The 25,332-nt window shown below is 37.5% G+C and overlaps 1 protein-coding gene across 3 annotated transcripts in view; it reads left to right on the top strand.

Moving 5' to 3' along the window:
- The window catches only part of LOC115422301 (IQ motif and SEC7 domain-containing protein 1-like), a 134,976-nt gene that overhangs the window by 17,540 nt on the left and 92,104 nt on the right, over positions 1–25,332 (top strand). For 2 of the 3 annotated variants that reach the window (XM_030138545.1, XM_030138552.1), the window contains exon 2: positions 14,396–14,425. The exons of the other annotated variant lie outside the window; for it this stretch is intronic. In XM_030138545.1, coding sequence (XP_029994405.1) covers positions 14,396–14,425 — 30 coding nt within the window. The remainder of the gene's footprint in view (positions 1–14,395; positions 14,426–25,332) is intronic. 3 annotated transcript variants of the gene reach the window in all.

Genomic DNA, 25,332 nt, shown 5'->3' with positions numbered 1-25,332 from the left:
GTCTGACCCACTTGAGATCATATTGAGGTGAATGTGGCCCCTGAACTGAAATGAGTCTGACACCCCTGCTGCATTGCTTCCACTCATACTGTAGGTGTTTGACTGTTATCCACATGCTTCCGCTCTGGCAGATGTCGGCGCAGCTCTGTGTTCTCTATAACCCAGGACTTTATAAGAAATCCTCCGAGCTGGTCTAAATCCAAGCAATATGTTCAGGAATGCAGCCAGAGTTAGACTGAGATCTGTGTGTGTATCCAGCTCTCTGTGTTAGGTCAGGTACACACTGGAGTCAAGGCAGATGAAAAGCACCGTCTGTCTTTCCAGCGTGAACGAGTTAATTATGTGTAGTGTGCTGTCAGATTTTATTACGGTCAGACTTTTGTATTTCTGTCTTGCATGTTGTTTTGCACAGAATCTGATTTTATTTGAGATGCTTAGGTGCAATAGAACCTGGTAGATGTAAAAATGTCCAGGTGTTTTTACAGATTTACTAAAAATCTTGAAATCAGAGCTGCCTTATTGGTTAATATGAATAGTATATTTTCACTAAATAAACCAGTCTGCATTGGATTTAAAATTTATGATGCAGTGTCAGGGGAAAAAAAGGTTTCTTTAGCACATTTTAATCCAGTAATCACACAAAGAACAAATAAGTATTACGTTTCCTGTCAGCATCAATAACAGCTACTAGAGACAAACAATGGTGCAATGGTGCTCTGGTCAGACTGAAACAGACCAGTGCCGTGTTCCTCTGTGCTTGTGTGGCATCTTTCCCGACAGTGATGTGGATCATTTTGTGATTTAAAAAAAAAAAAAGTTCTTGAAGGACAAGGACTCTATTGTCAGCCCTCACTGAGTGTGAATCAAACAAAGGTAGAACAGACCTAAAAGAATTCCATTGTGGTTCATATGCCTGACGCTGGATTTGAGTATAGTGGGCTTATAGAGGGATTGTTTCTACCTGCAGAACACATGTGGTGTGAGTATATAATGTTTCCTGAATTCCAAAGTGATGTGCAAGATTAACCTTTTTTTTTTTTTTTTTTTTTTTTCTTGTCAAACAAACAGCACTGGCCCCAAACTTTAACTGATGTGACCCAAAGTCACCAATTTGTCATCTGTCAGGTTAAAAAAAAAAAAAGAAGAAAAAAAAAAGCCAACTCCACAGGAAGTGGCGATACTTTATCACTCAGTCAGTCATGGACAGATGGCTAAGTGCTTTGCCATCTTGGAGTAATCGGTTACAACTTTGCAGGCAAACAGTGACTCATTTTTCATCATCATGAAACATTTAAGTAGGCTGTTGTTAGCAACTTTAGTCTTTTTCCAAGTTCTCCAGTGTGTGACATTGTATAGTGTTGAAATAACTTAAAGGAGTGATATTTTGTTTTTTTAAAATGGAATTATGCATTTTAAAACATTTCCCTGTGGTCTAAACTGTAAATGCTATACTTAGGTCTGAATTCTTCATTAATTCAACTCCACAGGTCCATCTTCAACCCTATTTCTGAGTAATGACACCAGAAAGGTCGCTTTGAGTGCTGGCCCTTTAAATGCAAATGAGCCACTTCATGCCCCACGCCCTCCAGGTTGTTAACTGTGCTTTCTGTCATTAATACAACCAACAACTGAACATTTTAGGTACTCGGCTCAAAGTTTGGACATATTTTCAGTATGGACTACAACCGCTGCTGCTGATAAACAATTATAGTCGTACTCAGAGAAATGTTCAGTGGAAATCTTGATCTTATATGTGCAAATGTCATGGTCTAACTAGTTATAGACGTAACAAATTAAGCTGGAATTAAAACAGGTTGTAGAAATCCACTCAGTTTTTGCCAAATTAATATTAAGATAGCTTTGCAGCACCTTGAGGGTTCAAATTCAAACTTTATGAACTATTAGGGCCCAAATACACAAATAAATGAACCAAAGACTAATGAAAGTAGGTTTAGCAAAATATGACCCCTTTAACAAAAGGTTAAGATAGTGTCCTTATTGCATTAAGGATAACTGTCACCAACCCCTTCTATACAAAGGAGGGGTTCCTTGCAATGTAGTATAGTGTTAAAAATTTTACTTTAACCCTTTCATGCATGAATTATTAGCACCTTAATCAAGATTTTTTTTTCCTGAATGTTTTTATTCTCCTTTAGGCATGAAAAACAACAATGCAATTTAATTTTTTTATGAACCTATTTTTCTTGAAGTTACAAAACTGTCCATTCAGCTGGACATCATGCATTTAATTTTAGAAGCAAAGAAACATATATTTACTGATATATTGTGTAAAACTATGAAATAAAAACATTTTTAATGGCGCCAAGCTGATGTTTTCTCACATTTTAACATACTCAAATACTAGTTATTACTCACTTCAAGGACATAATATGCAAAAAAACAACTTTTTGTTTAAAAAAACAAAAAAAACCCTGTTAATTACAGTCTAATAACAATTAGCATTTTTTTTTACACTCAAACATGTTACTGCAGATCAGGTTTTTCAAGAACAGCAAAGTTAGATTAATGGTATGAATTGCAGTGTTTGGGATGATGCTTAAGTGTCCACTGTGTTGGCTGATATGTGACTACAACAACAAAATCCATGAATATACAAGAGAATACCTTTGAACAGCTGTCCAGTGTAGTGACCACTGTGCATGAAAGGGTTAACATTCTTGCTATTGCTGTATAACATTGTTTTTTCATTTTTCATCAATAACCAAATATCATAAACATGCAACTACTTGTCATCTAAGACACTCTTGGTTCAGGGGCAGCCCCGTATACCAAATTCATTCATCATCCATTATGTTCCCTGTTGTGCAGGGATCAGGAGGTTGGAGCTTGTATCAGCTGACACTGGGTGGGAGGTGGGAGGCAGACTATGAGACACACATACACACTGTTACACTGACTCACAATCACACCTATGGTCAGTTGGCAATTAATCTACCTGCATGACCCCGGAGAAAACAAAATGCAGAAGGAGGCTAATTATTGAAACATTTAGTGACAGATTTAAGGATTATACCACTAATTCAGCTCATTTAGGTTCCCATTTTCACCTTGGCATGAATAAACTAGCTGAGGCCAAGACTGATTAGTAAAAAACAAACAAAAAAAATGTCCCGCAGACTCGTTCAATGAAGGCGCTGCTCACGGCGTGACAACAACTGATGAGTGACAGAGTAAGTCTATCAATTCTTAAAGGTCCAGTTCCTCTGCTGCTACATTTCACGCACCTTGGCATTTGTTTGAATAATGTATTGACTAGTAGGTCAATGTCGGAGGAGTAGTTGATGAGAAATGAATGCAAGTGAAGAAAGTGAGTGGACTGCTCTTCACAGTTTTAATTGTGCGATATATGTGTGAAAGTGTGTGTGAGACCCTCCCTGTTTTGCGGGGCAGACAGCCAGCGGGGGTCACGCACCACCAGCCCCCTAGAGATCTGGACTGACTCATTAGATCTGCTTAGCCAGACACATATCTCCATGTAATTAGTCGCTCATTAATGCACATCATTTCATTTAGGGCTTGGTAATATGGACACCAGAAGAATGCACTGTACTGCAGAGCCAACACATAATGAGTGTCCTTCTTTTTTTTTTTTTTTTTTTTGCAAGGATTGATTAAAAAAAAAAAAAAAAGCCAAGAGAAGCATACAGGCATGCATGTCATCTAAGAGACAAAACTTGAAAAATGATTGAAAGGCCTTATCCTGACTGCAGTGTTCCTTATAAGAAAAATGGATCTTATAAAACACTGACAATAAGAATGAAATAGTACACAGGAGCGTCAGGCTTCACAGTGTTCCTCTAAAGGAACCTGTCAGCGTGAATGAGCTGTTCGAGTCGGCCACAGGTTCAAGTCGTCGATCATTTTGTGACATTGTTGTGAAAGTGCTGTTCTCTTTTTCGATGGAAAGTTTTGTAAATTCAGTGGCACTTCGACTCTGATTTATACTTTTTCATCATCGCAGCTCGGAGAGGTTTGTTCGCTAAAGCTCAAAACGTTTCATGGCTGTCACGCTTTTGCTGCAGAATGACACATTATATTCAGTAAACCCAATAACTGGAATAACTCTGTCCTAAGCAGTTCATTTAAGGACTCTGTGAAGTTTATGAAAATGCTGCTGTTAAAATAGTAGCATAGTAAAAAGATGTATCCTGATTTAATACTCCTATAAAAATAGAAAGTAAAATAACAAGACTAACATATAGGAACAGTGTTTTGCATGCTGTGTTATTTTCAGCACAACCTTAACAAACCTTCATACCTAGAAAACTTGTCATCAGTCACATGCCGTGGACAAACAGTAATTACCTCCGAAGTTGTTTTGAATGCAGGAGAGGAAATAGCCACACTCATACTTCCTTTATTGCCTCAGCACTCTGTTTTTTTTCTTATTGCCATAATAAGAGCGTTAATGCGATGAAGCGCTAGAAACCATTTCTTCAAGGCTTAACCCTACTCAATATTTACAGTGAAAAACAAATAATGGGTTCATAATTACATTGGAGCAGGTCTTCCTGAAAGAGGAGAGGAAAGTAAACAGCTTTAGGGGAAAAAGTGCCCAAGCCAAACACCTAGTACTGTATTTCCAAGTAAGGAAATTCAACTAAAAATAGGCCCAGAACATAAAGCAAGGATGCACGGTTGCAGTTGAGTGTGATGTATGAATTGGTGCAGCTGTGTGGCCCACGGTAGATAATGTTCTAGTTCATCTGAGGCGAGGAGCGATGATTAAATGAGCAGACTCGTGTGTTTCTGCAGTCGTGTCCAGTTGCACTCACTCCTGCAGAAAGGCAGATTGATAAAGTCTGTGTCAGCATTTTTTGGCGCTGGGTGTGTCCTGTGTGTCCGTTTCCTCTCTCACAATAGGAAACAGGCTGTCCTCACCACAACACACTCTGTGCTCTTTTTTTCTTATGGTTCAGATGTAAAAGTAAATAATCGATGTTTTTGTGCATGGAGGTAGAGGACAGGTTGGAGGCGCTGACGTGACAGTGAAGATAGCAGTGTTCGATTCGATCTTAGGAAGCATCTGGACCGCAGTTGTAATACTGACACTGGAGATTTGGTTCCTCTGTGGGCCACCATGGGAGAAACCAATCACACAGCTCGCACAGACCTTCCTGTGGAATGATACCTTCAATGGGATTTGGCGTTTCATGCATTATTTACAAGGCTTTGAGAATGCACCCAAAATGAACCTCAGGACTTGGTGCTTCTGTGCACTGCTGAAGAAAAGCTATTTAACTTGCGTTTTAACTTTTGTACACGTATTCATCACCATGTGCCTGAGCTCTTTTATTGTTGTCTTAAAGGAGTGATGTTTTGCTTTCTTTTTAAATGGAATTATGCATTTTAAAACATTTCCCTGTCTACATACATAAACTGTAAATGCTATGCTTGGATCTGAATTCTTCATTAATTCAACTCCACAGGTCCATCTTCAACCCTATTTTTGAGTAATGACATGAAAAAGATCATTTTGAGCGCTGGGCCTTTAAATGTACATGACCCCACCCCCTTTCCGGGTTGATGACTGTGCGCTCTGTCCCGTTCAGCCACTTAAGTTTGTTAATACAACCAACAACTGAACATTTTAGGTAACTGGCTTGAAGTTTGGACATATTTACCTCCGCCAATGTTTTTGCCACCGTTTTTTTGTGTGTCTGTCTGTCTGTCCGTGTGCAAGATAACTAAAAAAGTTATGGACGGATTTGGATGAAAATTTCAGGAAATGTTGATACTGGCCCACTGATCTGCCTTGGTGGAGGTCTGCGCTCTCCGAGTGCTTTTCTAGTTTCAGTTTTTACTACAACCGCCACTGCTGACAAACAATTATGCTGTACTCTGAGAAATGTTCGTCGGAAGTCTTGACCAAATGTCATGACCAGTTGTAAATGTTACAAATTAAGAAGGAATTGAAACGGGTTGTAGAAATCCACTTGATTTTTGCCAAAATTAATATAAAGATAGCTTTGCAGCACCTGGAGGGTTCAAATTCAAACTTTTTGAACTATTAGGGTCCAAATACACAAATAAATGTACCAAAGACTAATAAAAGTGGGTTTAGCAAAATATGACCCCTTTAACTAAAGCAGTCAGTTTTCACGTCAAATCCAATGTGAGCAGCAGTCACATTTACAAAATAGAAATACAGACTCAAGCTGAATTCTCTTGATAAACCTTCACTCAGTTTTTCAAGAATTACAAATTTTATGCAAAAGAGGAGATAAAAGTAATCTATGGATCTCTTGTCACCTGCAGGCGTAACTTAACAAGTCAGTGGTTCAGAAATGAGAACATAAAGTGATGAAGTTCCACTTGAATAACAGTGACTGATGATTCTTCACAAAGTAGAAAATGTAGCTGACTCTGTCCATCTGTCTTCTGTACTGTCTGACAGTCTGGAGGAATGCTCTGAAAATCATCCAGACTTGACCTGAATCGGGATTTGAAGACTTATTATTGCAAGGCTGTTATTCGTATTATATTGTAACGATTTGTTGGTTTGACTTTTTATTATCCAGCTCTGACAGGTTTATAAAACATCGGAGACATATTTGCAGTTGTCAAAAAAACACAAAACCATGCATTGCAAAAGTCATACTTTTTTTTTTTTTTTTATTTAACCCTTATTTAACCAGGAAGTGCATTTGTCCATTTGTAAAAAAAAAAAAAAAAAAAAAAAAAAAAATTAGAAATACTCCCAAGCTTTGTAAATTGTACCTTTTCCTAAAGTACAGTTTCTTATTATCATCCAGCAAAAACAACTCAACATGTTGCATTTACTAGTGATACGTAGTAATGTAATGTAGTGTGTTATGTGCACAACTGTATATGGACTAAAGTGGGGCTGGGGGTTCAGATTCAGCCTAGTGTGATCTGAAGTGGGCCCGACCAGTAAAATAATAACAGCAAAAAAAGTAAAATTACATTATGAAAGTGTTTATATTTACAAAGTTTCCTTAAATATGTAAATAACATGAACAGCCTGAAATAAGAAGAAAAATAAGTGCAATTTTAACAATATTTTCTCTCAGTTTATCATTTACACATGTACATTACAACTTACAGATCACAGTGGATCTACAAATACACAAAATATTTACTAACAGCCAGAATATTGTTTAAATTGCAATTACTTCTCTTTAGACATTTCAGATTGTTCATATTTGTCCAGGTTATTCGCATTTTCGGTAAAGGGATTTTTATGTAATTTTGCGAGAGAAAAATGTGTAGTTGTTATTATGATTTTATGATTTTACTGGTCTGATCCACTTTAGATCATATTGTTCTGTATGTCGCCCCTGATCTAAAATGATTTTAACACCATTGATTGTTAATATCCTCAGTATAATTTTTGCATTTCAAAAATTCATCCCACAGGATTTTAGCACAGGGTTCGTATGCTCTAAAATATCAGAACACATTAATTTCAGGTGTTTCATTGCTAGCAAGAGGCTTGGCTTCTAGATAATAAACACAAATAACATAGCATTATATTGGCACAAATATCGTTGCTTTCATTTTAACTTTAGGGTTAGTTTTCTTTCACTCCTCCACTCATACAAACTGCTTCAGAGTTTGTTTTTACTAAATATCACTTACTATTGTATTTTTTTAATAAATGTTTGAAATGTTCTACCTCAAGAGTTTTGATGATGATGATGTTTGGTCCCTTCTGACCATAAACTGTCATTTTAATCCACACAGAACACCTCTCACTCTGGAATAAAAAGCAGCCTCTTTAGCCTATTTCCCCCAGTATTGGAGGAATCTGTAGTTCTGTCTGTGTTGCCATGGTAATGCTAAGAGACGCTTGTAGCAACATGCTATACATTCATGTAACCAGAAGAATGTCAGCTAAAAGCTCAACAGAACCAATTGTTGGAAAACAGAACACAACCAAGCAACAAGCTCTTAAAAGGCCAAATATCTAAGACAAGCCAACAATCTGAGACCAGTGTTTGTCATCAATAATTTAATAAAACTACAGACTAATATAACAAACTTTGCAGTGCTAAGCTAACACTATGCAGATCTAACAGTAGAATTCTTATTTCTACCACTAAAACTCACTGAACGAGTCAAAGAAGAGCAAAAATATATGTTGCATTGATTATGAATTGTGTCTTACCTTTGCTGTTTTTTGATCATAACTTGGTGTGATATGAATGAATGTCTGCTATCTGCTAATCCATTGTTTTGTGTTACATTGATATGATTCCTACTGGAAACAAATGACCCGGGGCTTAAACTTGTGAGAATAATTGATTTGACATTTATCATGATAGTTATTGATGACAACTGACACAAGCATTTTTATCATGATAATATTTGTTTCTGTCTGTGTTGCCATGGTAATACTAAGAGACACTTGTAGCAACATGCTATACATTCATGTAACCAGAAGAATGTCAGCTAAAAGCTCAACAAAACCAATTGTTGGAAAACAGAACACAACCAAGCAACAAAGCACTTTAAAGGCCAAATATCTAACACAAGCCAACAGTCTGAGACCAATGTTTGTCATAAATAATTTAATAAAACTACAGACTAATATAACAAACTTTGCAGTGCTAAGCTAACACTATGCAGATCTAACAGTAGAATTCTTATTTCTACCACTAAAACTCACTGAACGAGCCAAAGAAGAGCAAAAATATATGTTGCATTGATTATGAATTGTGTCTTACCTTTGCTGTTTTTTGATCATAACTTGGTGTGATATGAATGAATGTCTGCTATCTGCTTATCCATTGTTTTGTGTTACATTGATATGATGGCTGATATGAGGGCTTGAACTTGTGAGAATAATTGATTTGACATTTATCATGATAGTTATTGACAACAACTGACACATTTTTATCATGCTAATACTTGTAATCATCAGGAATGGGTTGTCCTACCAGTTGTAGGTATAATTGTCCAAATTGACCTTTGCATTAAGTTTCCAACAAACTAGAAACAGAACTCTGTCAAATCAGTTGATGTTTTGTGTTGTTGTTTGGTTGTTTTGTCTATAAATGGTCAAACTGAAGCTTAAGGGACAAAAGACAAAGTGCTTTTTTTGCCCTAAAATGAACAAATCTAAAGCTGTGAGAAGCCGATGTGGTTGTTAGGGGTAATCGTATAGTATCTGTATCAGCAGTGGTAATGGGGTTTTTGCGGAACAGTGGAGCTATCCAGGGTCCTGACAACAGTCCTGCTGACAGGCTATATGGTGGATTTTGGATCACGGATGGGTGGGCCGCAGCCTCAAAGATAGACATATCACTCAGCAAAAAGATTTGTGAGATATAGTTTTGGCCTGATCATTTTTTTCAGTGATGCATTGTATACACAGTAATCGATAGCTTCAGTAATTGCGATTGGATCCGGGCTGCAGTATGTGTGTCAATGAATCTCACCCTACTGCTGCATTGTATTGACCCAGCTCCAGTTTCTCCTCATTCTAATTCCACACGCTACTCTAATAAAAGTCCCACAAAGGAGCACAGTTTTTTACCATTACTTATGGAATAAATAAATGGCATTTGCAGATTTAACAGGTAGTCTGAGGCTAATTTTACAAAGCGACCCGAGAGCTGTATAGGTAAAATAACAGGAAAAAGTAAATAAATGACGAACAATCAAAAAAGGGAAAAACTAAGCGGTGGTGACTTTATGCAGCAGAGAATTCTTTTTTTCTTAAAGCTAACTCAACAAAAACCTTCAGAGTGTACCCTCTTCTGATGAATAACCTTTCCGGCTACAGTAACTAATGGTACAGTCAGTCATAGTTCTGTCTGTTCACCATGAATACCTCATTGTTTTCTCCATGTGAAAAGTGAAAAGAGGCGACGAGGGGGCTCATAAATTTGCCCCGATGCAGCCCTGTAGTCGCTTTATTGCCCCTAAGTGCTGGAGTTCGCAGAACAGGCTACATTTTATTTCAGCAGCGTAAAGACTACCTTCTCGGTGTTGAAATGCCATTTCCTACAGTCCGTTCCAAAGAGTGTCATTGAAATTTCCAGGCACAAATGAAAAGTGACAAATACAGGTTAATATATCACAGCTGTATGAATCCTGAGGGCTTAATATTTAAGTAATGTGGTTTAAAGGTACAGAAAGAAGTAGAAATTTTTATTCTCCGGCTAATATGTGTTATATATGAGTTGCAAATTGGATACAAAATGTTTTATTATTTAACTACCTGAATAAGAGATGTCTAGAATAACTCATAATATCGAGAAGAATATAAAGATACTTGTAAGAATGAACCAACATTTTATCTTTCTGTCGTGTAATTCCTATGTAGCCCAGCCTTTTAGTAATACAAACCCAATTTACTAGAAAAGACAAATAAAAAATAATAAATATATGTTATATTTCTAAATCAGAGTTAACTGACTTTTATTATTGATTGTAGACAGTATTAGCACACCATATTCACGTCTTCATTTCATAAATATATATCCATTTCTGATATTCAGGGTGCACCACACTGAATAAAAAAAAGCTTCAATGTAGGGCTGAAACTAAAAAAAAGAAGTAACAAAAGGTAATTGTAATCATGAATGTGGTGCAAAAGAAGGAGGAGTAGAGATAGGAGAAAATGATTACATCCTTCAAAAAGAGAGCAAGGAATATTTCAGCCTTTACGATCCAGAACAGAGTGGAGAGAGGAAAGATAGATGGAATATGGATGCATTTCAGTGTCTAAAGGACAAAGGTGCAAACTGGAACAGAACACCGTGATCTGTGATCCCTCAGACGGCACCACATCAGGAACTGTGAGTCATTTATGGCCGATGGAACCTCATGGGCTCAGTATTACTGTGGTAAACCTTTGTCAAGTATTACAGTACAGAGTTACATCCACAAGCCAATTCAACCTTTAGTGTGCCAAAAGGAAGCCTTTTATTAACTGTGTCCAGAAGTGTTATTGACATCTCTGGGCTCAGGGGCATCTGGGGTGGACCGTCACTCAGTGGAAATGTGGACTGTGTTAACTCTTCCAGGTCTGTTTTGAAAGATGTGAAGCCTTTTCTGCTCCAAACCAAATATGAGAAGGATCATCCAGATTGTTACCAGCAGAAGCAAGGTTCTGTCTTGGGTTGTGTTTGTGTCCTTGGTAAAGAATATTTGCACTTCTGTGATGCACCATTAACCTTTAAAGACCTCAGGCTATTTTTGTGGCCACTTCCAAATGATTTTTTTCCCCCTACATCTAACCTTTCCTAATGGATTTATTACCCCATTTTTTATTTTATCCTCTACCTTTTTCAGTGAAAAGCAGGTATTTTACTAGATTTAATTTACAGGTCATGGAGATGTTCAGAAAAGCTCAGACTTATACATCCGCTGAACATAAAAACAAGCATCCACAGCCACTGTCATTTGTCAGACTACATGGGTTTTACTGCCTAATCAGTGTTGTGGGAAATTATGGTGTTTTCGTGTTCACTGCAGACCCTCTGAATGTCCAAATGGGTCATATCTGCTACCAGTGAAAAACTGAGAAACTACATTTTTCCTGAATTTTTATTATTATTATTATTATTATTATTATTATTATTATTATTATTAAGGGGTGAAAAGCTATTAAACATTTTTTATCAGTCGATGTTTTTGGTCGCTGGCTGCTAGGGATGGGAATTGATAAGAATTTAATGATTCTGATTCTATTATCGATTTTGCTTATCGATCCAATTCCTTATCGAAACAAATTGGTTTGTTTGCATTAACTGTCTTTTATATTTCCATCTCTGCACAGAAAATATAGCATATACAGTATGCACAAATAACAATAACAGATGACACTGGGCCCGGTTCAGGGTGGGGGGGGGTGTCACACCATACAACCATACAAAGTGAAACTTAAGATGCTTTACTAATTCCTCTAAGCCTCCAGCTGTTGTGCACCTAATTTTCCTTTTCCTTACCTTCAGAAACTTATTTGAGGGGGCAGGACATTTATTGCCCCCGTAGAACCAGGCCTGGATGATCCCCTGGTGTTTGCTCTGCTGCTAGATTCACAAGCGTCGCTTTGTAGCGTATCAAACACATGACATCATTCCTGCAAATGAATTGCATGCTGTGTGGACAAATGTTTGAGCATATTGGAGAAATGGAAGCTTTGCAAGTGTTACAAGTGGCCCTGGTGTCATCTTTTCACATGAAATATAGCCATACTTTGAAGTGTTTCTGTCTCGACGCCATGTTGGCTATGTTCTAAACCAAAACAATGCAGCGTATGTGTGACATCATCATGCATGTGCAACAAAGGTGGAATCAATAAGTTAAATCGTTAAGCAGGCAGGCAGACTATTCCAAGGAACTGAGCTACTGGGACCCGATTCTCCAAAAGAACTGGTTCTCAATTCCCATCCCTACCGGCTGTTGTTTAGGTCTTTATGGGTTAATGTGTTCACTGAAATTTGGATCACTACATACTGCCTTTAAAATGACATAGGTGACAGTGTGTATTTCAGCAAGACATTGTAAAACCACATTCTGTACACATTACAAAGCAGGGCTGCACCATTACTTGAATCACAGGTATCATCACAACAGTCTGTGGCAAAGACTTTGAGTTAAAGATCAATATGTAATTATAGAAATTTGAGGAAAAAAGTGAATGCAACCTCTTTAAGGGTATTTAGAAGCAACACCAAACAAGAGAAAGGTATTGTGTAAAACATGTAAACTGTAGTCAGATCTTTATTTGATTTTTAATTGAAATTTAGGTGAAGTTTGTGTCTGACTTGACATTTCTAAATATGAAAAGAGTAATCGGTGCATTTTCCTTGATAACAAAGCAAGACAACTCGAATCACAATCCCATAATAACTGCAATCTGACATATTGTGCTGCTTAATTACAAAGACATAGAGAGCTCAAGTCCCGCCCCTTATGGTTCTGCCCAATGGGACCTTACTGTTGGGGAAAAAATACATTACATTCAACAGTGAGAGACATTTTTGATCCCATTTGAATTATGCCATCATTTACACGTGTTTCCCAAATTCTGTGATAATTTTACAGATCAAGAAAGAAGGCATTTAAAATACAGTGGTAATACAAAGATTACATACCTGAGAGATGCACTGGTGATGTCATCTCTGTCTCTGCATCTTCAACATGATCAGAGTTGGAGTTAATTTCTCTACTTTTAACACTTTTCCCTCTCACTCTGAGTTTAAGGTGAAATATATCAAGGCACTGACTGCTTTGGTGTATCACATGCAACGAGACATTTAACATAAAAGTAGATGTTTCTTTACTACTTTTGCCATACACAGTGCCTTTCTTGGCTTTTTTCTTTTTAATTTGACAAACATCATGTGTGTTAAATGGTGGCACAATTGATTGATTTATCCATTCACTTTTTTTTTTTCGAAGTTACTTCTCATTGGTCACCACAGAAGGGGCGGGACTTTGTTTCTCTATAGGAGGAAGAGGAGGGTCTGGATGCTGGACTGGTCAACCTGAAAGAAAATTCCACATTGTTTCACACTTTGAAACTTTTATGCAGGACAAATGCAACTAAATTACACCTGAAATACTTAATCGCTTAGTGTTTCAAGTCCTTAAAAGTCTTTTGAGTGTTGTGATAAGAAACTCCAAAGTACTAAATTCTAAAAAGGGGTTTGGGGTTGTGTAAGGAAATACATAAAAGAACAAGTCTAAGAAAGAGAACAAAGAAACTAAACTGGTGCCTATTTTAAACACTTGCATCACATCTTACAGAGAAGGCAGAGGATTTGGAAATATTCAGAGACAGATTAAAGCATGGTTTTGATCTTTTCATTGCATTTCTTAAGAATAAGAAAAAAAAACAAAAAACAGAATAACACCAACCTTTTTATGCCATTTCAATGCAATGAGTAAATACAGCCACAAATAAGATCAATGTTTAATGAGCAGCTTTTTGACATACTGTCAACAAAAAGTAAGCTTTAAAAACATCACAGGTTGGATTTATGCTAAGCTTGTTGTATTGGATTTCAGAACTGGAGGTTGGCAGGGTGACAAACCCAACCAAAAAAAGAAATCCAACCCCTTCCTGCATCTGTAAGGACGGAAGGCTGCATGTGTTATATGCATTGCATTATCAGTTTCATGTACCCAGCAGAGTATGACTGCATAATTTTGTGTAGGTTTTTCATATTTCTTTGAAGGCCAAAGAGATATGCTTGATTGTGTATCAGCCTCAATGTCTGGCAGCTGACACTGGCTGCTTTAATAGAGTTGCTGAATTAAGCAGTAGAGGTCAGTGAAGTATATTACGATATGTCACTGTACATGTCTTTAGCTGCATTACTGGCAGACTGCAGCGTCCTTGTTTCTACTTGCATAATAAAAATACTGAACCAGTGTTTTCTCTATCTTCCAGGTCTGAATGTGACACATCCAGAATGGTCAGGTATGTGTCTTAAAGGAGTGATATTTTGCTTTTTTAAATAGAATTATGCATTTTAAAACATTTCCTTGTGGTCTACATAAACTATAAATGCTATATTTGGGTCTGAATTCTTCATTAATTAAACTTCACAGGCCCATTTTCAACAATATTTCTGAGTAATGACACCAGAAAGGTCATTTTATGTGCTTGCCCTTTAAATGCACATGACCCCACCCCCTTCATTTTGTTTACTATGCTGCTCTGTCCCATTCGGTAATCAGCTCAAAGTTTGGACATATTTTCAGTATGGACTACAACCGCTGCTGCTGACAAACAATTATGTCGTACCCAGAGAAATGTTTGTTGGAAGTCTGGACCTTATATGTGCAAATGTCGTGACATAACTAGTTATAGACATAACAAATTAAGTAGGAGTTAAAATGGGTTGTAGAAATCTACTCGATTTTTACCTAAATGGGTATACAGATAGTTTTGCAGCACCTGGAGGGTTCAAATTCAAACTTTTTGAACTATTAGGCTCCAAATACACCAATAAATGTACCAAAGACTAATAAAAGTGGGTTTAGCAAAATATGATCCCTTTAACAGTTAAAGACATAGAACTATTCTTGTGGTGACTTCTAGATGATTTTTTCTACACATGTAACCTTGTGATTTATCATTATTTACTATCATATTATATATAATATTTACTAACCATGTAGATGTTCATGAAAGCTCAGATTAAATTTCAAGTTTATTATATCAAAACAGAGAAAACACGAGAAAATATGACTTTTTTAAACAAATATATTATTTATTGAATGTAAATCAAATAATAGTGTTTCTATGTTAACTATAGAGATTCTGATTGTCCAAAATCAACAAACTTGATGCTTCTGACAAGCTGAGAAACTGTATATTAAAGTGACTCATTCAAATGTATTGATAGGATTAGTGGTCCAGAAGCTGTTAACCGTATTAGATCAGTAAACACTTTGGCTCACGGGCAAGGTTAATGTTGTTTGCACTAACATTGTGTCTGGTACATCTTGTGCCCTCTTTGTAAATAAAGATACAGTGTTATGTAAGTCTTGTTTTGATTACAAGGGTCACTGTTCCTGAGCAGAGTGAGGGGCAAAGTGTAAGCCTTATGATGTAGTGGCTGTTATTGGTTTTTGTGACATGACAGTGGGAACTATGAAATATGAGATTTTATGTCAAGTGCATCCAAGGTTACATGTCCCAGTTGTTAGCTTGTGTGCTGAGTGAACTTTAGTAGTGGGGGATTTGCAGGGGAGGGGGTTCTCTGCTGACAGAGTTAAGATGTGTGCTGATTTAAAACTGTAATAGAAATCTATCATTGCTGTGAACATAGCCAAGAAATATGGCTCGCATTTAGGGAGTAAATGTGCTTCCGTCCCTGGTAAACACACTCCTTATCTGCAGCTCCTCTCTTTAGGGATGCTTCACTGTGGGATCCAAACAGCCTCTTCCTTTCCTCTGTAGAACTGTGTATTAAGGCCCTGACAGTGTCTAGACAAGTTGAGCAGAGCGCTGCGGAGCCCATCCTGTGTTTTTAGTGAAAATTTTCCAGGCCATGTCTGATCTTTTCATAGGTGCCCCTCTGTATTTGCTCCCCAGGCTTCTTTTCTTCTGCTCTAAATGTCCCATTACGAATTTGAAGTGAATCCACAGGGCCAGGATGAGCCGCGAGATGTGTGTCAGTCTTTGTCTTTGTACCATCACAGTGAATGCGCATGTGTGTGTAATGTGCCTGTCTGTGAAATATATTTGGGAAACATATCTGCAACTGAGTGGCTTCCTCAGCAAGAAGAGAAAATAGGTTACAATACGATTTTACTTTTTTAACTTATGTGCTGTATAATATTAGAAGAATTTCTTTTATATATACATATATATATATATATATATATATATATATATATATATATACTCTCTTTTAGTGTTCCAGGTACCAAACATAAATCTCTTGGAAAATTATAATGAAAGTTCAAAGAGTAAACAAGTATTTTTTTTTACCTCTATAACTTGGCATTAAGCATAATTGGTGGTGGGCAAGAGATCAGTTTTCTGAAAAAATAACTAATTCATAGTTCAATCTGCTTTTATTGTTTGTTTTTCATGCATTGCTCTCTGTGAGCTCATCTCCATGACTGACAGGTCGTTTTTTTGCAGCTATCATTAAAGGGGCTATATGTAGTGTTTCTACTCTCAAATGTTAAAAATGTGACCCGAAATTATCATTATAGTGTTGAAAATAAAGAGTCATGCAGTGCCATGGATGCTAATGTATTGGGTTGTATCTTTACTAAGTTGGCTGTTTGTTGATCCATGGCTCGGACTAAACTGTTACAGTTCTGATCTTTAGATGATTCCAAACAGATCTTTAATTCAGCTATTAACACAAACTGTACAGAAAACAGAGATGATCTGAGGTTTTACTGTGGTTGTTTTCTGTCTAAAACAGAGCTAAGCTAACAGAGCTATTATGTAAACTATCAGCTGACACAGCATGAAGATTATAAGATGCAGCATTGTTATTTTGACTATAAGTTTTTGTTTGAAGAAGAAAACTTGATGGTCTATAATATAGATGTGTGTTAACAATGAGTGTTGTACTTTTTATTCAGTGAGTTGAGTTGTACAGTGTGTGGATACATCGTGTTCATTTGTTCATTTGTATGTGACTTCCCCCTGCTGTTGAGAATTTGGAATATATATATATATATATATATATATATATATATATATATGTATATTTATAATATGAGAGAGAGTGCACTCAGCTCAGTCCTGGTGCTGCTGCTGCTGATGAGGAGATCTAAAAGCAGGGCAGTAGCGATGGAAGATGAGGCTTCAGAGGCAAACAAACCCTTCTCACCAAATTGATGCTTTGATGTGTTTGGAAACCTCCCAAATGGCAGCAGTTCTTCCGCTTCTTACGCTGTTCTTGGTTGTGAATTTGGCCTCAGTTCCCAGACTCTCTCCTTCATTAATAAGAAGCCGGCTGTAATTATGCTAAGCTGAGTTTCAGTCTTCACCTGCATGTCTTTAACCAGTGTGTCACGTGACTTGTTGGCAGCTGCGTATTAACTTGGATGCAAAAGCCATGACATTTCTGAATGAAATCGATTCCTGCCTTCTGCTCAGCTTTGAGCCGCAGACGTGATGGCACTGATCCTGCAAATCAGTGAAAAGCCTCGAGACATGAGACAAGAGCAGCTCATCTCCCTCAATAACAGGTGCAGTTGGCACAAATGTTAGGCTGCTCCACAGTGACACACCTCTATTAAGTTAGCAAGGCTGGGCAGTTGTACATTTACTTTATGTACAAGCCAATGGCTGTAAAGTGTTGGCGCAACTCGATAAATAATTGCACAATAAAAAGGAACCTTCACAGATGAGTTATTCGACAAATGCTTAAAAGGAGGAAATTTTAAAGTATTGCTGTGAATTATTATATAACTGCATAGGGCAATGAGGTTAATAAAACAAAAATCCATTCTTCCACTTAGGAGACAAGTAAATGAAAAAAGTTTGATAGCAACTGGAAGAACTATAGAAAATGCAACATGAAGTTCATTCATTCATTCATTTTCTGAATGGCTTAGTCCTCAGGAGGGTTGTAGGGGTGCATATCGGAGCATATCCCAGATCCCAACAGGCGAAGGTGGAGTGCACCCTGGATGTGTCGCAAGATCATGACAGGGTTGAAAAATGCAGACAACCTATGACCAACCAATGAGTGATTTAGATGCATCAGTTAATATAGTACGGTCGCTGCCTGCATTATGGAGTTTTATTTCACAAACATTCTGTTAGGATAAAACAGTTGCAAAGCCTTTTTTCTTCTTCTGCTTTGTTTTTCCTGGCTCCTATATCTAACAAACTGTAGATTAGTAAATACCGCAGAGAGAGAATTTCTGGCAGGAATATGCCTCCCATGTTACTTGCATCCTTATATCCATGTGTGTGCTACTTTGAGTGCATCATGGGAAAGAGATGACACTCACCATACAGTGCTTTTCCCCAAACAGACACACATACATAGCCTCAGTATTCAGTAGCATCTCTTTAAAGTGAAGCAGAAACCACTTCCAAATTACTGTGAGCATGAATTTTTCAATCTCAGTTGCATGGTTTTTTGGCTCCGAATTCCCTTTTGTGCTTAAAATCACTACAGCTGCCAACGTAGCCTCGCTGACAACACATCGCAGATTCTCACTTACATCTCTCACCCTAATAATGTGCCACACCACGACACAAGTCAGCCTGGTTGTTTAAAATTTTGTGTGTTACATGGCCTGGTAGTTTTCATTATCATTAATAATGGAAAAGCCACTGAACTTGGCGCAGGCGCTATAAATAAATAAGCCACAGCTCCCGAAGGATTGCTTTGCGCTGGTTTGATAGAAGTTTGTGTGTTTGTGTGTGGGTGAGATGGCCCTGTTGGTGAGAGGGGATTATTCTCATGCACACTCCATGGCTAATGAGAGAGGAATAACAACATGGTGGTGTTTAATTGGTCTGCTGTTGGGTAATCAGAATGGATGGCTTCATTCAGATGTGATTAGTACCTGGGTGCGATAGGCAGGCAGGCGCTCGGCAGCTTCACTGACCTGCTTTTATTGGATTGTTCTTCATTGAATGTCTGATGATAAGATGCTCTTCCAATCCCTGATGCACTTTTTGCACAGCAGTCATTCATAAACCCGGATGAGCACATGACAAAATCCGTCAGCGCTGGAGTACTCTGACACTTTATCACAGCGATAGTAGTTGGAGCGGAGGATGATAGTGCTCTTGTCTGCTATTGAAGTGCTCTCTGAAAGTCCATTTGTGTCCATGTTATTTATACCTGTTTACTTGTGCCTTGTGTGTGTCGTGATGGATTGCAGATGTCTATGTGAAGTTGCTGAGAAGTGATGGGCTAATTGAAATTTCATATTGTTCTGCGGGGAGTGTCCGTGTGTCTTCGGGATAATGCACTTTCTGTCTTTTTTTATTGAGCTTTTTTGTTTAGATGCATATAGTCATTGGAGTAGGTTATTGGAGCTGCAGTGTGTAGTGACTGACTGGTGGTATTCAGGAAAGCTTTGGCACAGGCTGAAGGCTTTTTATTTCCCTGTAATTCTCCGCAGAGAGTTGGGGAAACAGAGTGGATGGGATTATAGAACCCCCCCCCCTCCTTTATTATATTGAGGACAATGAAGAGAATAAAGCTTTGCAGGGCTGTTGTTGTGGAGGTCAAATCTCTCAAAGAGTGTCTCCATAGAGCAACAGTAAGCAAAATGTTTTTAATCAATTTACACATTGTATTTTGTGTAAAGGCATTTTGGGATCATTTACAAAGCATAATGGCTTGCCAGAGAAATTAACATACATCTTTAAACAGGTGTAGAACTGCACTCTTGCAACTTCTTTTGCTTCCAGTAGACACACCGTTAGCTGAATCGGTGATTAAATTGTAGCAGCAGTCTTTATCTACAGGCAGGTTTTTTTTTTTTTTCCTAACACTCTACAATGTCTTGACCAAACTGAGCATAATGCACCAGGAAATGTAACCCAAAAAGAGCCTGGGTGCAGTGACAGTGCATGCCAGAATGTTGGAATGTTGTCTGTAGGGACATGAGGTGACAATGCTGTGTCTCAGGATCAGTCTGGTGTCGTCTCGCACCCTCAGCCGGCGTTCTCCACAGGGATCACACATGCATGTTGTTTCCTCTCGCCTCCTTTGCTATCTCTCTTTGGAGAGCGAGGCTCAAGTTCGATGGGTAGGACGGTGAGCCTGTCTGCTTTGTCCTTGTCCCTTTTGATGGAGTAAACCGGATTTCAGTTTTTAATCAGGCATTGTTCTGAAAACACTCCCTCCACATGAATTAAACAAAACCTAGCATGGGTGCAGTGTGTGCTTCTCAAAAAAAAAAAAAGAAAAAAAGAAGAAAGAAAAGATTGTGTGGTGCTGGAGAAAGATATGGGTGTTCGGTGCATTGGTCATTTGCTCTGACAGATCTGAAACAAGGCATGACTCTGCAGCGCTATCACAGTAACTAATGGAAGATGGCAAGAAAATCCAGACTAATTCAAGGTTCGCAGCTCCCTACTCAGCCAAAGTAGGAGCATTAGCATGTCTAAAATTAATAATTCATTATGGCGAAACAGCAGCAAATGGCAGCAGCTGTGACACAATTAACCATTGATATTACTGAGGGCCTCAGTGCAGGATTTTTCATTCAGAGAGACTTTAGCGTGTTTTCAGGCTGCATTAAAAAGGTAAAGAAAAGCTTCATTTCTTTTTAAAATTCATGAGTTTAAGATGAAAAGGGGAGCTTTGTATTATGGAGCATTATTTTGCTGTGATTAATTTTAGGGTTTTCCTCAGTTTGTGGAGGACTTAGGTGCTGTGATGTCTTTTTTTTTTGTTGTTATTTGGCTGGGAAGGTTATATTTAACATATTTTTGGACCTATGTTATTACAGAGTTTAAGCAGTAACGCAAAGAATTGTTAATTCATATTCCAATTTGGTGAAATAATACATGATCCTCACTTTATCCTGAATGAAAATGCCGTCTAATCGGGCTTATAAGGTATTTTTTCTCACCAGCATGGGAGAGTTTTTCAGTTCCGTCAGCTTTGTAACAGTGTCTGAGACTATAATACAAGGTGAAACCCTGAATGACTATCCAATCAGCACTAGATCCTTTAGTATATATAGATATTCCAACCTAATCATTTCAGTCCCTCTGACCTTTGGTACCCACCCAGATGTGACTCTGGGTTTTGATTACGGTGTCATCCCCTGTGTGAGATGGAAAGGCTGTTGGTGTTTGACTGCAGGTTGACGGGCTGAGAAATGTGTCCGACCCGTTGGAGACAACCAGCTCGAAGGTGGCACGGCTCAGTGAAAACCTTAACAAACAACAGATGAAAGTGAAATGTCTCAGTGGAAATGGCATCCAGTGAAAAGAGATGAGAAATGTCTGAGCAATGATGAGTAGAGGACAAAAGTGCAGTAAGTGAAGCACACTGAGCACACAATATGAAGAGGTAAAGACCCCACTAAGGAACCTGCCCCATGCGTAATGCTTTTTTCTTCTCTTTAATCTTGCCGGTTGTTTTCTTTTCAGGTTAAATACTAACATATTCACATTTCATGAGCGATTTTGTCAAAAGACCTTTGATGGGATGTCCTCACTTGTTGAAGAAGCCTGAATAAAATAGCATTAAGAAGTCATTTATATATGTGTGTCTTCTGCTGTGAAAGAGTTAAGGCCACTGCAGTCAAACAGCCCATTACACAAGGTTGGAAAGGTGAAACAAAATATAATAACAAAATATGTCAGTTCTGTTATTTTAATCTCTTCATGCAGTTCTGTCAATTATTAGCATCCTACAATCAACGACAGATCATTTTGTATGAGTGTCTGATTATAGCTTCTATAGTAGTTGTTAGCTATTTTAATGTCATTTTACCTTGTGTCAATAATATTAGGAATGCACAGATTGTAAAATTCTTGGCTGATACCGATATTCCAAGTGATATTTAGGCTGAATTCCAATTCACCCCTTGGCCCTACCACTTACCCCTACCCCTCCATTTTGCGCGTTCACGTGAAGGGGTAGTGGTGTCCCGATTCCCGATGAGTCGGAGGGGAAGGGCTAGAGGGGAGGGCTGTTTGGCCCGTGAAACGGAGATTTTTCAGGACCACGCTACAAACGGAGGGGTATGAGAAATCTCCTATAATTCTGTTCGAATCATCCACAAGATGGAGGTAAACACAGCAAAAAAGTGCAGCAGTGTGATGAAAGAAACACACAAATGTATGTATTTTCTTTGTAAACAACTTAATCATTTGATCGTCTGTTTAATGCACTTTCAATGTGTTATAGACCACATTTCTGCTGTTTGCGGTTGATAGCCGTATAAAGATGCCCAAAGTCCATCAGCAGAGACGGTTACAGCTGTTGATGGTATGGTGAATTCTTTCAGAAACAAAGCTGTCACATCTGTTTATAGCGGCATCAATGACTGCTGATGATGTAACAGGTGTTGAAGGGTTGTCTCATTTCATAGGGGAATGTTTCAACCCCTACCCCTTGCAACTCCATTTCAAGGGATAGTGCCAAGGGGGAGGGCCGAGGGGTGAATTGGGATTGGGCCTTGGTCAAATAGCTATACTTTATTCTGTTATTTCTTTGTTTCTTTATTTTTCATTGCTATTTACCCCAATTTAACAAAGAAATTATGATGAACATAAAAATGTTACTACTTTTAAGCTCTTTCAGCTCTTATCTTTAAATGAAAACACGTAAAAAAAAAAAAAAAACTAAATAAATGTATGAGTAAAACCTTCAATATGACACAATACATAAATATCTGCCACTACCTTTGGTGAAAAGACATGTTCTAGAAGGATATCACCAAATATGAGATGATATCAACGGCATCGCCAAATATTGATACCAGGTGATATATTGGCACATCCTTAACTAATCATCTATGTTGCCATGGTAATGCTACACAATGCTTGTAGAAATATACACATGCTATACATGTAATGAGAAGAACGTCAGCTAAAAGCTCAACCAGACCAATTTTCAGAAAATGGAACACATCTCAAACAACAAGCACTTAAATGCGCAAATGTTGCAAAAACACGCCAACAGTCTGAGACCAGAGTATGATGTGAAGAATGCATACAAACCAGAAAGAAGACCAATGTGAGAAAGTTTGCACCACTAAGCTAACAATGAGCAGATCCAACAGTACAAGTATTATTTCTCTACCACTAAAACTCACTGAAAAATAAAGGTCTCATTTTGTTTTCCCTTTGCTGTTTTCTGATCATAAGTTGTTTTTTACCTTCAGCCCTCGCCGCAGGGTATTGTCATCACTTTGTTGTCCATCTGTCCGTCTGTCTGTCTGTCTGTCCGTATGCGCAAAAACTTTGGTGTGCACCAGTAGTTCTCAACCGGGGAGGGCAATGATAAGGGTCAATGATAAGGAAACCGTGGTGTGGACTAAAGGTCAAGGGTTTTCAAGTGCACGTTATGTTATATGAAGGAAGCTTCTGCTGTCGGCTAATTCATTATTTTTTTGTTACTAAAATGATTCTGACTAGAAATGGTTCCACAAATGGCGCAATATATTTTATTAAGTTTTTACAGACGTCTCATATTTTGTCGCATAAACGGGTCCAACCAGTAGATGGACTTAAACACTCCTGGGTCCATCCTTTTTAAAGTTTCATGCAAATAACTGCTGTGGTTTAACTTTTACTGTATTCCCTCAAATAGTTTTTGGGGCCTTTATTTCTCTTCAGTATTGCATTGTGTGTTTCCATAAATTAGATACTTTCTTAGCTATGTCAAAATAAAACCCCTGTAGCTCTTCAGTGGGTAGAATCACTGCTCCTGAATCAATACTTTACAGAGCTTTTATTGTGTAACTTTAGTTTTCCTCTTATGCTTGTAGGTTTCTACAAATGATAGTTCTTTGAAAAATGAAGACACACACCTGCAGTGACCGAAACTGGAAAATAATGCTTCTGATGAACAATGTAGAACGATAAAGTGTTTAAAATAGTTGGATTGTATAAAGTTAAGGCTGTAGAAATTAACATTATACATAACTGGCAGCATATTACGTGACAGGCATCAGAAGTTTATTTATTATATTTTTTATCTGGACTGTAATTGAGGACTAGCTTTTATTTGTTCCTGTTCTTTTCACCCATGGTTATTATTAGAGACACTCCCATTAAATAGACTCAGTTTTTATTCAAGGAAATGCAGTAATTTGGCTGACAGAGAAAAAAAACAAACAATCCAAGAACTGTGATGGATTATGTTAAATGTCAATATATCGGGCTGATATATTGATTTTTTTCAATATTGGCCATGATTTTTTTTTTGAAAGCTAATATTTGATCAGTTGTAAAAATGTTGTAAAATATTTGATCAGGCACCTGTGTGGGCAGCACTTGAAGTTCAATAATTGTTAAAAGAGTACTGTGTGTACGTGTATTAAGAATTTCATTTATAATGCTGCATAAAAATCTTAATTATCTGAATGTTTCAATTGTATTTTACAATGTGCTTAAAAAAATAAATAAATAAAAAATTGGCCTTAAATATCGGCCTCATTAATCGGCTGTAGATATTGGCCATCTGCTGACCAAATTTTTAAAAATCTGCATCGTCCTTAGAAAAACCCATATCAGTCGACCTCTACTAAATGTATATTTAATGTGTGTTCCTGTAGCACCAATCAGGCTTTTTATGCATGTTATTCGTCCTCTCTCTACCCACTGGTTTTATATATAGAGGAGATATTTTGAAAAAGAAAATCATATAAATAAGAATGTGTTATCATCGAATGGAAAAAAAATATGTAAATCAACCAGTAAACCCCCACATATTTATAATGCTTCAGTGTGTCTAAAACAATATACAATACAAGATATATGCATGAAAACATTTTGGATTATCAAAAAAGAAATAAAAATCTAATTCAGTGTCTGTTTTATATATTTCCCCTTTGTAAATAATTTTATTTTGCGTGTATGCCATGGAACAATTAATTTTAACTAAGAGGGTCATTCACTGTAAATATTTTTTGAGTATATCTGTATATATAAACCTGGTGCTCCCCTGTAATGTCAAAATTGCAAAAATAAAAGGTCTACTTTTTAAAGAAACATTAACTCAAATTATTTAACATGTGCATCAGTTGCAGTCAAAACACAAATATAGTTGTTTAAGTGGTTTGTTTTTTACTTTACATGCTCAGACTACTGTTGTTAGTTGTGTACTGCAGATAAAGATAAATAAGTTACAACAAGAAAAATTGCACATTACCAGGGTTTAAACATCTGTGATTTCAAGGACACAGTACTGTACT

The sequence above is a fragment of the Sphaeramia orbicularis genome, chromosome 7 (genome assembly GCF_902148855.1).
Source record: "Sphaeramia orbicularis chromosome 7, fSphaOr1.1, whole genome shotgun sequence".
In the NCBI taxonomy this organism is placed as follows: domain Eukaryota; kingdom Metazoa; phylum Chordata; class Actinopteri; order Kurtiformes; family Apogonidae; genus Sphaeramia; species Sphaeramia orbicularis.
Note: the sequence above shows the minus strand (reverse complement) of the source record. Positions and strands in the feature narration are given on the sequence as shown.